The sequence below is a fragment of the Tupaia chinensis genome, unplaced genomic scaffold, assembly GCF_000334495.1.
Source record: "Tupaia chinensis unplaced genomic scaffold, TupChi_1.0 Scaffold000290_1, whole genome shotgun sequence".
In the NCBI taxonomy this organism is placed as follows: Eukaryota; Metazoa; Chordata; class Mammalia; order Scandentia; family Tupaiidae; genus Tupaia; species Tupaia belangeri.
In genome coordinates, this window is record NW_006159775.1 from 3,508,504 (window position 1) to 3,521,465 (window position 12,962).

Below are 12,962 nucleotides of genomic sequence, written 5' to 3' on the forward strand. Positions count from 1 at the left end.
CGTACTTTAATCATATTTAGGTATCTCTACTTTTTTTACGTGACATTTTCCCCAAGAATAACATCATGACCTCAGTAGGACCATCAGAGAATCCTAGTTAGCCGTCTTTCCACTATATTCTACTATTAAAAGAAAACAAACAGGGCTGGTTCTCTTCTCAGGAGAAGCTGCATCTTACCTGGCAACTGTGGTTCAAATCTCTAGCCTGGTGGGAGCAGTGTGGCCAGACTCAAAGGAGGGTGCCTCTCTCTCTTCTCTCTCTCTCTCTCTCTCTCACACACACACACAGGCACACACACTCATGTGCATGTGCATGTACTCTATCATGAAGAAAAACAAACACTCATGTATCAATAGAAAAGTGCCAGGGATTCCGGAAAATTGGTAAAAAAAGGCAGGGAGGATATAAACATTCAAATATAATACTCGATTTAATATCTAAACCAAACATTAAAATTTTATAGAAAAATAAATATAAAAATTAGCCATTTTTGAAATGGAAAAAAAGCAGTGAAAGAGTCAGAGGAGAAAAGCAGAAGCAAAGGGAGCAACCGAGACCTATCAAGTCACTTGAGGGAGTAATGCTAGTTAAAGGCAGTGTGGGGAACAATCTTCAGTGATTCAGTCAGTCAGTCAGTTGGTCAATGGGAACCCCAACAGACATGAAGAGAACATACAAAAATAGATGCAAATTCATATTTCCTTACTTTTTATTTGTTTAGGGCACAGGCAGTCACCAGAGACGGAGAAAGAGAAGCATCTCTACAGGGTATAGCCATGCTGCAGTCCCTCCTTTTCCATTATCCTTTCAGGATTTTACACACACACACACACACACACACACACACACACACACCCTGCATTTTTCAAGCTACTAGGTTCAGTATTCAAACCACAGAATTGGCCATGTGGGATCCAGGCACCTTATTCACCCACCATGTCTCTGGCTGGCCCGCCCATAAAGTCCTATTTCTTTTTCTTTCTATCTTTCTTTCTTTTTTTTTTTTTTTTTTTTTGAGAGAAAGACTTTTTGCTATAGGGTGTGTACAATTGCTAGAGAGACAGAGATACAGAGAGACAGAAAATGAGAAATCATCCCGGAAAGGTGGCCATTCTGCAATCCCTTTTCCTCCACTCTCTTCTTGTGATTTTGGGCATGAATGCACATGTGCCTGGTGTAAGTTTTTGTTTTTGTTTTTGAGAGATGTTTGCTATAGGGCACATGCACTTGCCAGAGAGACAGAGAGACAAAAAGTGAAAAATCACCCCCCAGGGTGTGTGTCCATGCCGCAATCCCTTCTCCTCCATTCTCCTTTTAGGATTTTGAGCACACAAGTGCACATGCCCGCACAGTGTGAGTTTTAAGCCAACAGGTCCAGGACTCAAACCACAGTTGACATGTGGGTAGTCGTAGTGGTATATGTTTGAGAACAAATAACCATGTATGTGCATTTTGAAAAAACATACTTATAAGGTGTGCATATATGTCTATGTTGCAGGGGGCAAGTTCATTTAAGAGAGAAAAAGGAGCTATATATATACACATATGTACCTACATATATATATATGTGTGTGTGTGTGTGTGTGTGTGTGTGTATATATATATATAATTTTTTTAAGGTTTCTCTTTCTCTCTCTCTCTCTCTTTTTTTCTCTTTGTGGGAGGGCATTTGCACTTGTCTGGGAGAGAGACAGAGAGTGGGAGATAAGAAAGTCCCCTAGGGGGAATAGTTATGCTACAATCCTGTCTCCTCCATTTTCTCTCTCCGTTCAAGTTTCTGGGCTTAAACACATGTACCTGGTGTTTTCTTAAGCCACATGTCCAGGACTCAAACCACTTGGTCTGTCATGTAAGCTCCAGCTGCCTTAGCCACCAGGCCATGATGCCAGCCCGTACGTTGGTGTGTGTGTATTATTCTTATAAAAATTCATCAGATGCAACACCGGAAAACAAAAATGTAAGTTGTTATATTCATAAGTGGCTACTCCTTGCATTTAATTTTTCACACAGCCAATGTAATTTCTGTTTCTAAATTGTGAAAATTTAAAAATTCAAGTATTTAAAAAAAATCTGTGAATTTTTTTCAGGATAAACGCTCAATAATTTTTAAAGAACTAGATTCGACTAAAAGTAAAACAGTAATTTTTTATGCAAAAATTAATGAATTGAATCAGGAAATAAAAGCAAAAGAGAAGGAAAGAAAAGCTTTTGATGAGAAACTTAATATTTTAAAGTAAGTAGTTAAATGTTATCAAAATTAATATTAAGTTTGTTTACATTATTGATCAAAGAGAAAATATCTGTATTTAAAGTTTATTCTTAAAATGTTCCATATTTCTGTTGTGATTTGATGTGCAATATACATAAATTGCTTTCATTCTTTATTGTTCTCCTGTGTTTATTCTTATTTAAATAATTGGGAATGTTTGTTTTTTTCCAAGTATCAAAACTGTCATTACTTATGGTATTACTAACTTTCCTGATAATTTCCCTATTTCCTAAGTATCAAAACTATGATTATTTATGATATTAATAACTTTCCTAATAACTTCCCTTTCTCAGTATTAATATACCATGATTAATAATTTATATTATATATATATACTTTTTTTTTGAGAGGCATAAAGTGAGAAATCATTCCCCAGGAGGATGGCCATGATGCAATCCCTTCTCCTCCATTCTCCTCTTGGGATCTTGGGCACGCACGCACACGCGCCTGGCGTGAGTTTAAGCCACTGGATCTGGGACTCGAACCGTGGTCGACTACATGGAAGTTCAGCGACATACCCATTATGCTAACTTCTGGTCCCTGATTACAGTTTTGAGGTAAGAGTTTAGAAATAGATCTCCTCGGGATCAGCAGATGGCATAACGGTTACGTTGCTGGACTTCCACTTGGCCAACTGCAGTTCGACCCGGCGACTTGAAACTCATGCCAGGCCTTGTGCACCAGTGCCAAAAATCCTCAGAGGAAAATAGAGGAGACAGAATTACTGTGTTGCCACTCCCCTGGGGATGATTTCTGTCTTTGTGTCTTTTTATCTCTCTCTGTCTCTCTGATGAGTGCACACACCCTAGAGCCAAAATCTCTCTCAAAAATAAAGAAGTAGATCTCCTCAGATCCTCATGTAATTTATTCACATTTATCATCTTCAATTACTCACCAGTAGGGGTTCTTAACTGGCAAGGATGAATAAAGCTTCTGACTTAGGAAATGATCATGCTCCAAGAACAGATATGTATCTATAGACCATCACTTAGATTATTTGCTCTTCCTTCCTCATCTTAGGTTCTGTTTTGTAAAACATGGAGAACTGGGCTTGGAGGACTACTAGAGGAATATGTATTGGGCATGTTTAGGAAGGACAGTTTGATTTAAATATAGAAGGCTATTATAAGCATTTACATAACTGTAACTCTTAAGGCACAAAGTTCAAAAAACAGTTATACACAGCCTGATAATACCATCTCTCTCTCTCTCTTTAGAGAGATTTTTGCTATAGGATACATGCACTCACTGGAGAGACAGAGAGACAAAAAGTGGTAAATCAATTCCTGGGGATATGGCCATGTGACAATCCCTTCTCCTCCTCCATTTTGGGCACTCAGGCACACACACCTGGCGTGAGTTCTAAGCCACAAGGTCCAAAACTTGAACCACGGTGGATTACATAGGAGTCCAGCAACATAACTATTACACCATCTGCTGGTCCTGATAACATATATCATAATGGAGTCAACACAAATAACTCAATAAGGAGTTCTTATCTGCTATTAGCATAGTGGTAAAACATATTTTCTTTCTTGTTTCTTAAAATTTGTTACAGTGTGTATGCACTTGCCAGAGAGAGAGAGAGAAAGAGGGAAATTAAGAAAGCAGCCCCCAGGGGCCATGGTCACACCGCAATCCCTTCTCCTTCATTCTCCTCTCAGGATTTTGGGCATACACACACATCTGCCTCGTGTGTTTTTCAAGCTGCCAGATCCAGGACTCAAACCACGCAGTTAGCCATGTGGGACCCAGCTGTCTTAATCAGCATGCCATAGACTGTCCCTGAAAACTTATTTTCAACCTGATTACACAGCTTTATCTGAAAAAAGACTAAATTACATTTGGTATATTATGTAAGAAAGCAAGAAAACATATTACTTACTTTGAAAGATATTTATCTACATTGTTTTTAACACATGTACAAGTATTTTGAGACTCAGAGTTATAAACCTAAAATTATATAACTTATACTAAATTGATAAATATCTAATTCAGGAGCTGATAACATTTTTCTTCATGCTTCTTATGATTTTAATTCTAACTTCTTCCTCACGAACTGTGGCTAGCTTATATTGCCTTTCAGGCAAGAGTGGTCACCAGGTCCCAGTGAATCAATCCCTTCTCTAAATTTGACAGAGCTCTGACTTCCCACAGGAAAAGAGGAAAAAGAGTAAGTCAATAATATGATTTACCCACAAAACTATTAATTAACAGTGGGGACGAATAATGTGAAAGCATATTTAAAGCAATCATCAACTGATTTGCACATGTGGCAGAAACTTACTTGGACAATCTGTGTACCTCATCTCATTCAATTCTCACAGCAAATTCTTAAATTTTATAATGTCCTGTCCAATGAACGCTGAGGAAACAGAGGCTCCGGGAAATCAAAGGATTATCTCAAGATCACAGCTAATTAGGGACAGAGCTAGCTCCAGTTGAGCTCTCTTCTGTTCCCATTGTGTGTGCTGACTACCTAAACTGGGATTGCAAAAAAAGATTATTGTAGACAGACAGAATTATGAGTAATCTATTGATATTTCCAATAGGTGGCTACATCAAGTTAATAATTACTTATTGAAAATCCATAGTGCACTAGGGACCAGTCCCCAAAGGACAAAGAAATCACAAATGAGAAAGTGTAACTTCAAATATCCAAAGATCTTTTTAGAGACAAATCTTTTATATGCAAGACAAAGGATGGACAAATTGTTTATTCACCCATAGAAGGACATTTGTGTCAATTCCAGTTTGGGGCACTTACAAATAAAGCCGTTATAAATGTCTGCAAAAAAATAAATAAAAGTAATGGGAATGAAAGCTACCCTTGCTTCTCATTTAATTTTTACAATGGTCCTCATCTAGGAAGTGGATGGATTTGAACTCAGACCATACAATTTCAGTTTGCTCTTTTTTTTTTAAGCTAAAAAAGGAAACCATAGTTCCATGAATAGATATGTTACATATATACATATACAGTGTATATAATGTGATATCTACATGTAACTGATAAACTTCTGTATCAAATATAATTCAATCTCAAAACAATATAGAAAACAAAGTATATGCTATTAAAGTATAACAGTGTTACTGGGAGCATCTATGTTTTATGGTTTTGGTCATACCGACTCCTCCCCCTGTACATTTCATTGATTACCACAACAATGTCAATATTTTGAGAATTTTTAGATAAAGCATCACTTAAGAAGTTGAGACATTGTGGTTATGAATAGTAAAATATAAAAAAAAATCAGAATAAACATGAAGGGCCTCATTTCTGTGTAGAAGAGGTTCACACTCACCAAATGTAAACAAGAAGTAATTTTCAAATTTGCTGATAACAGCCAAAATGAAGAGAGTGAGAAAAAAATAAATGCTTAGAGTTCAGTTACTAAGACAAAAAGAGAAAGAACTGAATTTAAATTCTAGTTTGTCCACTTACTATTTGAACTTACACAAGCTAATTAACGGTAAGTATTTAGGATTCTCAACCGTAAGTGACTATAATAATTATTATTTTACAGGGCTGTTTTTGTTGTATTAAATGAGATCTTAAGAGCACTGTACTGTCTTAAAAATTACTTATTTTACTTTTTTTTATTTTTCTACTAATAACTGGCCTTTGCATAACTACTGAGTTTATGATAAAACTGATTTTACCTCTCTACCAAGATGTATTTCATTGCAAATGACAAAATACATACACATGCGCGCACACACACATTCACAAGCCAGCCTAAAATAGTAGGAGAATATATCTTCTTAGATAACAGGAAGTCCATGGTGGGACAGGCTGTGGGATTGGTTGATTCAGCAGCCTAGTGCCAGGTACTGGATCTTTTCTCTTCTCACCATGCTCTTGCCAGCAGCTTAGAAAACATGACTTGTCATTCACATTTAGTAGACATTAGCTCTTCTATATGGAATTAAGTCCTTCTCTTACCTTTTACTGAATTATCTTAATAAATAATCTCACTCCTGGACAGTCACATGCTAATTGGCTTAATCTATATCTTAACGGAAATCTAAAGTTGCATACTGGATGAAGGAGTTGCTCTCTTGAAGCGCCATCAGAACAGAAGCTAGGAAGGCAAACAGGAGATCCACTGAATTTTTCCATAGATGTTCTCCACCTGGGTTCTTTAGATGTAGCTCCATGGAGACAGGCTTTAGAAAAAGAGTTGGATTTTTTTTTTTTTTGAGAAGTTTTTGCTATATAGTGCGTGTGCTCAACAGAAAGAGAGAGACAGAAGCAAAAAATCACCCCCCAGGGGGGATGGCCAAGCCACAATCCTTTCTCCTCCATTGTCCTCTCGGGATCTTGGGCACGCACATACACGCGCCTGGCATGAATATAAGCCACTGGGTCCAGGACTTGAACCGCGGTCGACCATATGGGAGTCCAGCGACATAGCTGTTACACCATCTGCTGGTCCTGGGAATTTTTTCAAGGCTCTTTGGTGCTAAGATATTTCAATATTGGCTCTTTTCAAATGTGTCATAAATATATTTTAGGAAATAAAATATGAATTTAAATATGAATTGATTAACAACATGGAAAATTCTTTGTTCATAGGAACAAATTTTTAAGTATGCAGTTTAAATGTCAACATGCTCAAGCTGTGTTTGAACATCTCATAAATGAGAAAAAAGCCTGTGAAGAGAGGATCTCTGAGGAAGATGGGAGATTCAGATTGTTCCTTGCTATGAGGCAAAAAACCCTGGCAGATGTTAAAGTGAGTATTATTTTGTACTTTTAAAATCAAAGAAATATTATATCATGATAGACCTATTAATAAGTAATTGAGACTCTTTTTTTTTTTTTTTCATCCTAAAGTAGCAAGGAGATTTAGATTCGGGAACAAATGTGTTAGCGTAATAAACATGTAATTCTATAGTTTTTCTTTTAGGTAATTATGTATTCATACTGTATATTTTACTTTTCAATGAATTTATGTGTACTCTTATTTTTATTTTACCCTTGCACTTTATTTTACTTTAAAGTGTACCAATATAAAAATATAGGCTATGTTTTTTCAAAAATCATTTTATAATGTTTTTACTGGTAGATATGAGAATGGTTATGTTTTGTTTCTGAATAACACACTTGGGATGTTTACCAATGAATTTTTTGAGAAATGAGGATAGTTTGAGACCAGCAGTTGGCATAATGGCTATGTTGCTGGACTCCCATGTAGTCAACCGTGGTTCAAGTCCCATACCTTGGGGCTTAAACTCACTCTGGGCATGTGCGTGCATGCCCAAGATCCTGAGAAGAGAATGGAGGAGAAGGGATTGTGGCATGGCCGTCCGCCCCCAGGGAGTGATTTCTCACTTTCTGTCTCTCTGTTTTCTGTTTCTCTCTGTCTTTTTGGCGAGTGCACGTGTCCTACAGAAAAAAGCTCTCTGTTCTTTTTGGCGAGTGCACGTGTCCTACAAAAAAAAGTCTCAAAAAAAAAAAAAAAAAGAAGAAGAAGAAGAAGAAGAAGGAGAAATGAGGAGAGTATGTCCTCTTTTCCCTAAAAAAAATTTGCATAATATTTTAATAGCAGTGAAAATGTAGTAGTTTGAAACAGGGCAATCAGATGATAAAATGCATTTTTTAAGTCTTAATTTTTATTAACCACATTATATAAAGCTATACATATTAAATTTGTATATAGATTATAGCTTAATCATATACATTACATTATGAGATTTCTACCCCATTTTATATTTTGCATAGTTTTTGTTTCCATTTAATAATAATAAATAAAAACCTTGATGTTTTTCCAATATTTTTAGAAATGTTTTTTATGTATTACATGTGATACTTATGAATTAAATTGTTATATACATATACCTACTTCATTACTTTCCTTCCTTTCAACATACTCGGTCAATTTAAAAAGGAATATTTAGAATAAAGGTACATGGAATAAACAAGTATGGGGCTGAATAAACATACCATCTTTAGTCCTATTACTACCATGGTTACTTAAATAAATATTATTATTAATATAATTATTTAATTTTTGGTCTAAAAATATGAAACTAATTGGTGCCATCTAGTGGCCATAGATGAAGCCTCCTTTTAGAGGAGTCCCTGTAATCTGATATATGAAGTATGAATGGATTGGAAAATTTTAGACTCAAACACACCTCTCTAAACAAGAAGACTGAGTGATTTGCTAACTTAGTCATCATCCCCACTTCATATTTTCTCACAGAAGTAGAATTATTTAGCTGAATTCAGCCACTTCTTCCAATCTCATGTGGGTCTCAATAATCATTGACTGGCATTTCCTCACTTTAGTGTAACAACAGCATTTAGTGAAATGGAAAAATATGGTCAGCAGAAGAGAGATGGATAAAAAATATCATATAACCAGCATCTAAATTATTGAGATTTGTATTTCTTTCCACCAAAATTCCTGCCTCTTTTTCATTCCTAAGTGTATCCATGCCTAGTCACTGGGAAGCATCATATGGTCCTTTTTTTTTTTTTTTTTGAGAGGTTTTTGCTATAGAGCGCGTGCACTCGCCAGACAGACAGAGACAGAGAGCCAGAAAGCGAGAAATCACCCCCCAGGGGGGATGGCCACGCCACAATCCCTTCTCCTCCATTCTCCTCTTGGGATCTTGGGCATGCATGCACACGTGCCCGGCGTGAGTTTTAAGCCACCGGGTCCAGGACGCGAAGTGCGGTCGATTACGTGGGAGTCCAGCGACATTGCCATTACACTAACTGCTGGTCTCTCCATATTTTTTTCTGTGAGTAATAATCTTGACATGGACTTGTTTTGTTCTTTCATTTGTACTTGTCTGTTGTCTGCCTGTTTCTGCTATAGTAATGTATTTTCCATGAGGGCAGGGAATTTTCTGTCACTTTCTTCTCTGTATCCTAAAAGAATAGAACTATATCTGGCACAGAGGAAGAACTCAGTAAGTACTTGTTGAATGAATATATAAGTGGATGAATGGATACTTTTTGGATGATTTTGCTGTCCACATGCATCACAGTCACTTAAAGCAGTAGCATTTCAGAAATACTTTTCCTGCTGTAGCCGTCTGATACTCCCCATACTGGAGCAAATACTCATGCTGCGTATGGAGGCTAAATCAATCTCGCTCTCTCTTTCTCTCTCTCTCTCTCTCTCTCTCTCCCTCTCTCTCTTTCTCCTTAATAGTAAATGAAGTTTGCCATTCAGTCTGTTCCCTTCTTTTTACTCTCTCCCTTTGATAATTAATGAGATATTTTCTATCCAGTCTATTCCCTCTAGTGAAAGTGGTTAAATTGTCTATTATGTTCTAACACTTAGGATTCCGTTAATTCTCAGTAATGCTTTCTTCTTTTTTTTTTTTTTTTTGGAGAGATTTTCACTGTAGGGTGCGTGCGCTCGCCAGACAGACAGAGAGAGACATAGAGACAGAAAGCGAGAAATCACCCCCCAGGGGGGATGGTCACGCCGCAATCCCTTCTCCTCCATTCTCCTCTCGGGATCCTGGGCACGCACACACACGCGCCCGGCGTGAGTTTTAAGCCACCGGGTCTGGGACACGAACCGCGATCGACTACGTGGGAGTCCAGCGACATAGCCATTACGCTAACTGCTGGTTCCCTCAGTAATGCTTTTCAAATAACGTTGAATTTATATGAAGTTGTCAGTTTCTTGAGTAGCTTTTTGTTATGCACTCACCTTGTGTGATCAGAAGCATAGAGTTCTAACATGCAGAGCTTGTGCCTTATCATTACTGATGCTAATTATCTATGATTAAGACCAGTTATTGGTGTAATAGTGGGAAGACAGTGGGTCTTCTTAGCAAAGCTGGACTCATCCTTGTTTAAAAGCTGGATGAGGTAAGTTTGTAAAGTGTGTGTAATGTAAAACATTCCCAGAAAGAAAAAAATAAGTTACTGAGGTGTCATTATAAATATGATGTTACTAATCTGGGGTGCCTCTTCTGGACAAAAGAACTGATGCAATTATGGATTATCTGTAGGAAATCGTTTAAGAGACTTTGAAAAAAAACCACAGAAAACGCACCATAGAATTAGAAATACAAACAGCTCATATAATAGTTTTACAAAAATATATACAAACTTCAGGTAGCATACCAGTGGTTCTAAAGTTAAAAATCTACCTTTATTCAGTAGACAATTCCCCATATTATATATCTTTACATGGTAGATGTTTTTGTCATGGCATTTTTACTAACTGCTCATAATTTGCAAATATCATTGTTTAAAATTTCAGTAGAGCATATCTATAAGAATACTATAGCTCTAGCTGCTGATGTTCTTTGCTTTTGAAAAGATCCATATAAAGCCAGAATTTACAGTGTTTTAATTGGTAATGAGCTGTCTGCAGCCAGCCCACTGTCTCTTTGATGTCAATTACTGTGTGTTCTTTCCATAAACACATGCTCCTTTATAATTTAGATTATAGTATGAAAAGAGCAGAGGGACCAGCAGTTAGCATAATGGCTATGTCGCTGGACTCCCACGTAGTTGACCACGGTTCGCATCCCGGACCCAGTGGCTTAAAACTCATGCCGGGCGCATGTGCGTGTGTGCCCAAGATCCCGGGAGGAGAATGGAGGAGAGGGGATTGCGACGTGACCATCCTCCCTAGGGGGTGATTTCTCACTTTCTGTCGCTATGTCTCTCTCTGTCTGTCTGGCAAGCACACGCGCCCTATAGCGAAAATCTCTCCAAAAAAAAAAAAAAAAGATTATATATTCATATAATCACTTGTGCCCAGCATATTTCTTAAGCCACTGGGGCCAGGATTTGAGCCACAGTCAGCAATGTAGGAACCGATTCCCTTGACAGCTGAGCTATGGGACCAGCCTGAATTTATTGGTTTTTATTTTGTTTTATATTTCCCACTCTCAGGAAATACCTTTCACCATGGTTATAACAGTCCAAATATAATTATCAATCATATCTTTATCCTGGGACCAGCAGTTGGTATAATGGCTATGTCACTACATTCCCATGTAGTCGACCATGGTTTGAGTTCTGGACCTGGGGGTTTAAATTCACGCCGGGCACGTGTGCGTGTGTCCAAGATCCTGAGAGGATAATGGAGGAGAAGGGATTGTGGTGTGACCATCCTGCTCGCCACCCCCCCCCGGGGGGGGTGATTTCTCACTTTCTGTCTCTCCATCACTCTCTGTCTCTCTCTGTCTTTCTGGTGAGCAAACATGCCCTAAACCTCTCAGGAAAAAAAAAAAAAAATAGAAGGGTGGAAAATGAGTATGGGTGATTCTGAAATATAAACTTAATCTATCTTGAATATTTGTTTAGGGGGTAATCTATTAGACAAGGAAGAAGCTTTTATTCTTGTTGCACTTCTCTCTAGCATTACATCACTTTTAACTGCTACATCCAAGAATTACTGCTAATATCATGTTAAAGAAATTTACATAGGCTTTTTCCCCCCTACTACTTATAGTCATCTGTTGGAGTTATTTGGTTTTAGTCCATTTCAATTTTTCTATACATTGGCATTTTTTTCCCATTTTTGACGATGATATTCTATGAACACAATTTAGATATAATTTTTTAAATTAACATTCATTTTCCAGTGAAAATGCCACTTTTGAAATGCCTTTCTCCACTGCCGGGTACCAGCAAAATACATTTTTCTCTTTGGATTAATCAAATTAAAACTATGAGTTTCCAGATATCAAATAGCATGCTTAAATATACCTTAATCAGTTAAGTTTATTAAAATTTTAATTCATTACTGGATTCAATCTGCAGTCATTTAATTTAGAATAGTTATTGGTCAATAGTTCTTCTGTTTGGTACTTCATTAAAAATATTGTTATTAGAGATTTACTACAGTTTTCAAAATAAAATAGGAAGTTTTTAAAATTTATGTTTGCTATATTGAGCAGCATAGATGATTTCAGCCTCATAAATATTTGAGAAATTCTTCCATAATACTGTAAAGATATATGAAGAGTCTGAGAGTCCATCCTATTCACAAACAAACAAATTAATCTGCCAAGGTCACACGTGCTGGCAGAAGATACAAAACTCCCACTGAGAGACAAGGAATGTTAGTGTACAATGAGAATCAGCTCCACATAGCTTCCTTTGGGCTACAGGTCTCAGGGGGGCAATATGAGAAGGTGGTCTATGTGGATACTTTATGTATAGGAGATTTTTATGCACGATAGCCAAGGTATGGAATCAAACTAGTGTCCATCAAAAGACAAACATATTAAGAAAATGCCCGCTGCCTGCACACCTGCCCCCACATATAATGGAGGACTATTTAGTTATGAAATGACTTCTGTCATTTGAAGTTAAATAGGCAGCCTGGAGCACATTATGTGAAGTGAAATAAGTCAGGTACAGAAAGAAAAGTAACTCATGGTCTCCTTTGTATGTGCAAACTGAAAAAAAAAGTGATCTCATGGAAGTAGAGAGATAAAGAATTGCTAAAAGCTAGGAAAGATGAAGGGATTGGGAAATTTCTAGTACTATAAAATACAGATAGATAAGAACAGTTTCTAGTGTTAGAAAATACAGTAGGGAGAATATAGTTTACAACAACTTACGATATATCTCAGAGTAACTAAAAAGAGGATTTAGAATGTTCCCAACAGAAAATAATGACAAATGGTAGAGATGATGGATATACTAATTACCATGATTTAATCATTCCACATTGTATTTTTGTACTGAAAAGA

At 37.0% G+C, this 12,962-nt stretch overlaps 1 protein-coding gene across 1 annotated transcript in view; it reads left to right on the forward strand.

Moving 5' to 3' along the window:
* Positions 1-12,962, forward strand: part of CCDC178 (coiled-coil domain containing 178) — a 431,445-nt gene that overhangs the window by 131,395 nt on the left and 287,088 nt on the right. The window contains 2 exon segments of the mRNA XM_027772660.1: positions 2,089-2,234; positions 6,850-7,009. Of these exon segments, the coding sequence (XP_027628461.1) occupies positions 2,089-2,234; positions 6,850-7,009 (306 nt within the window).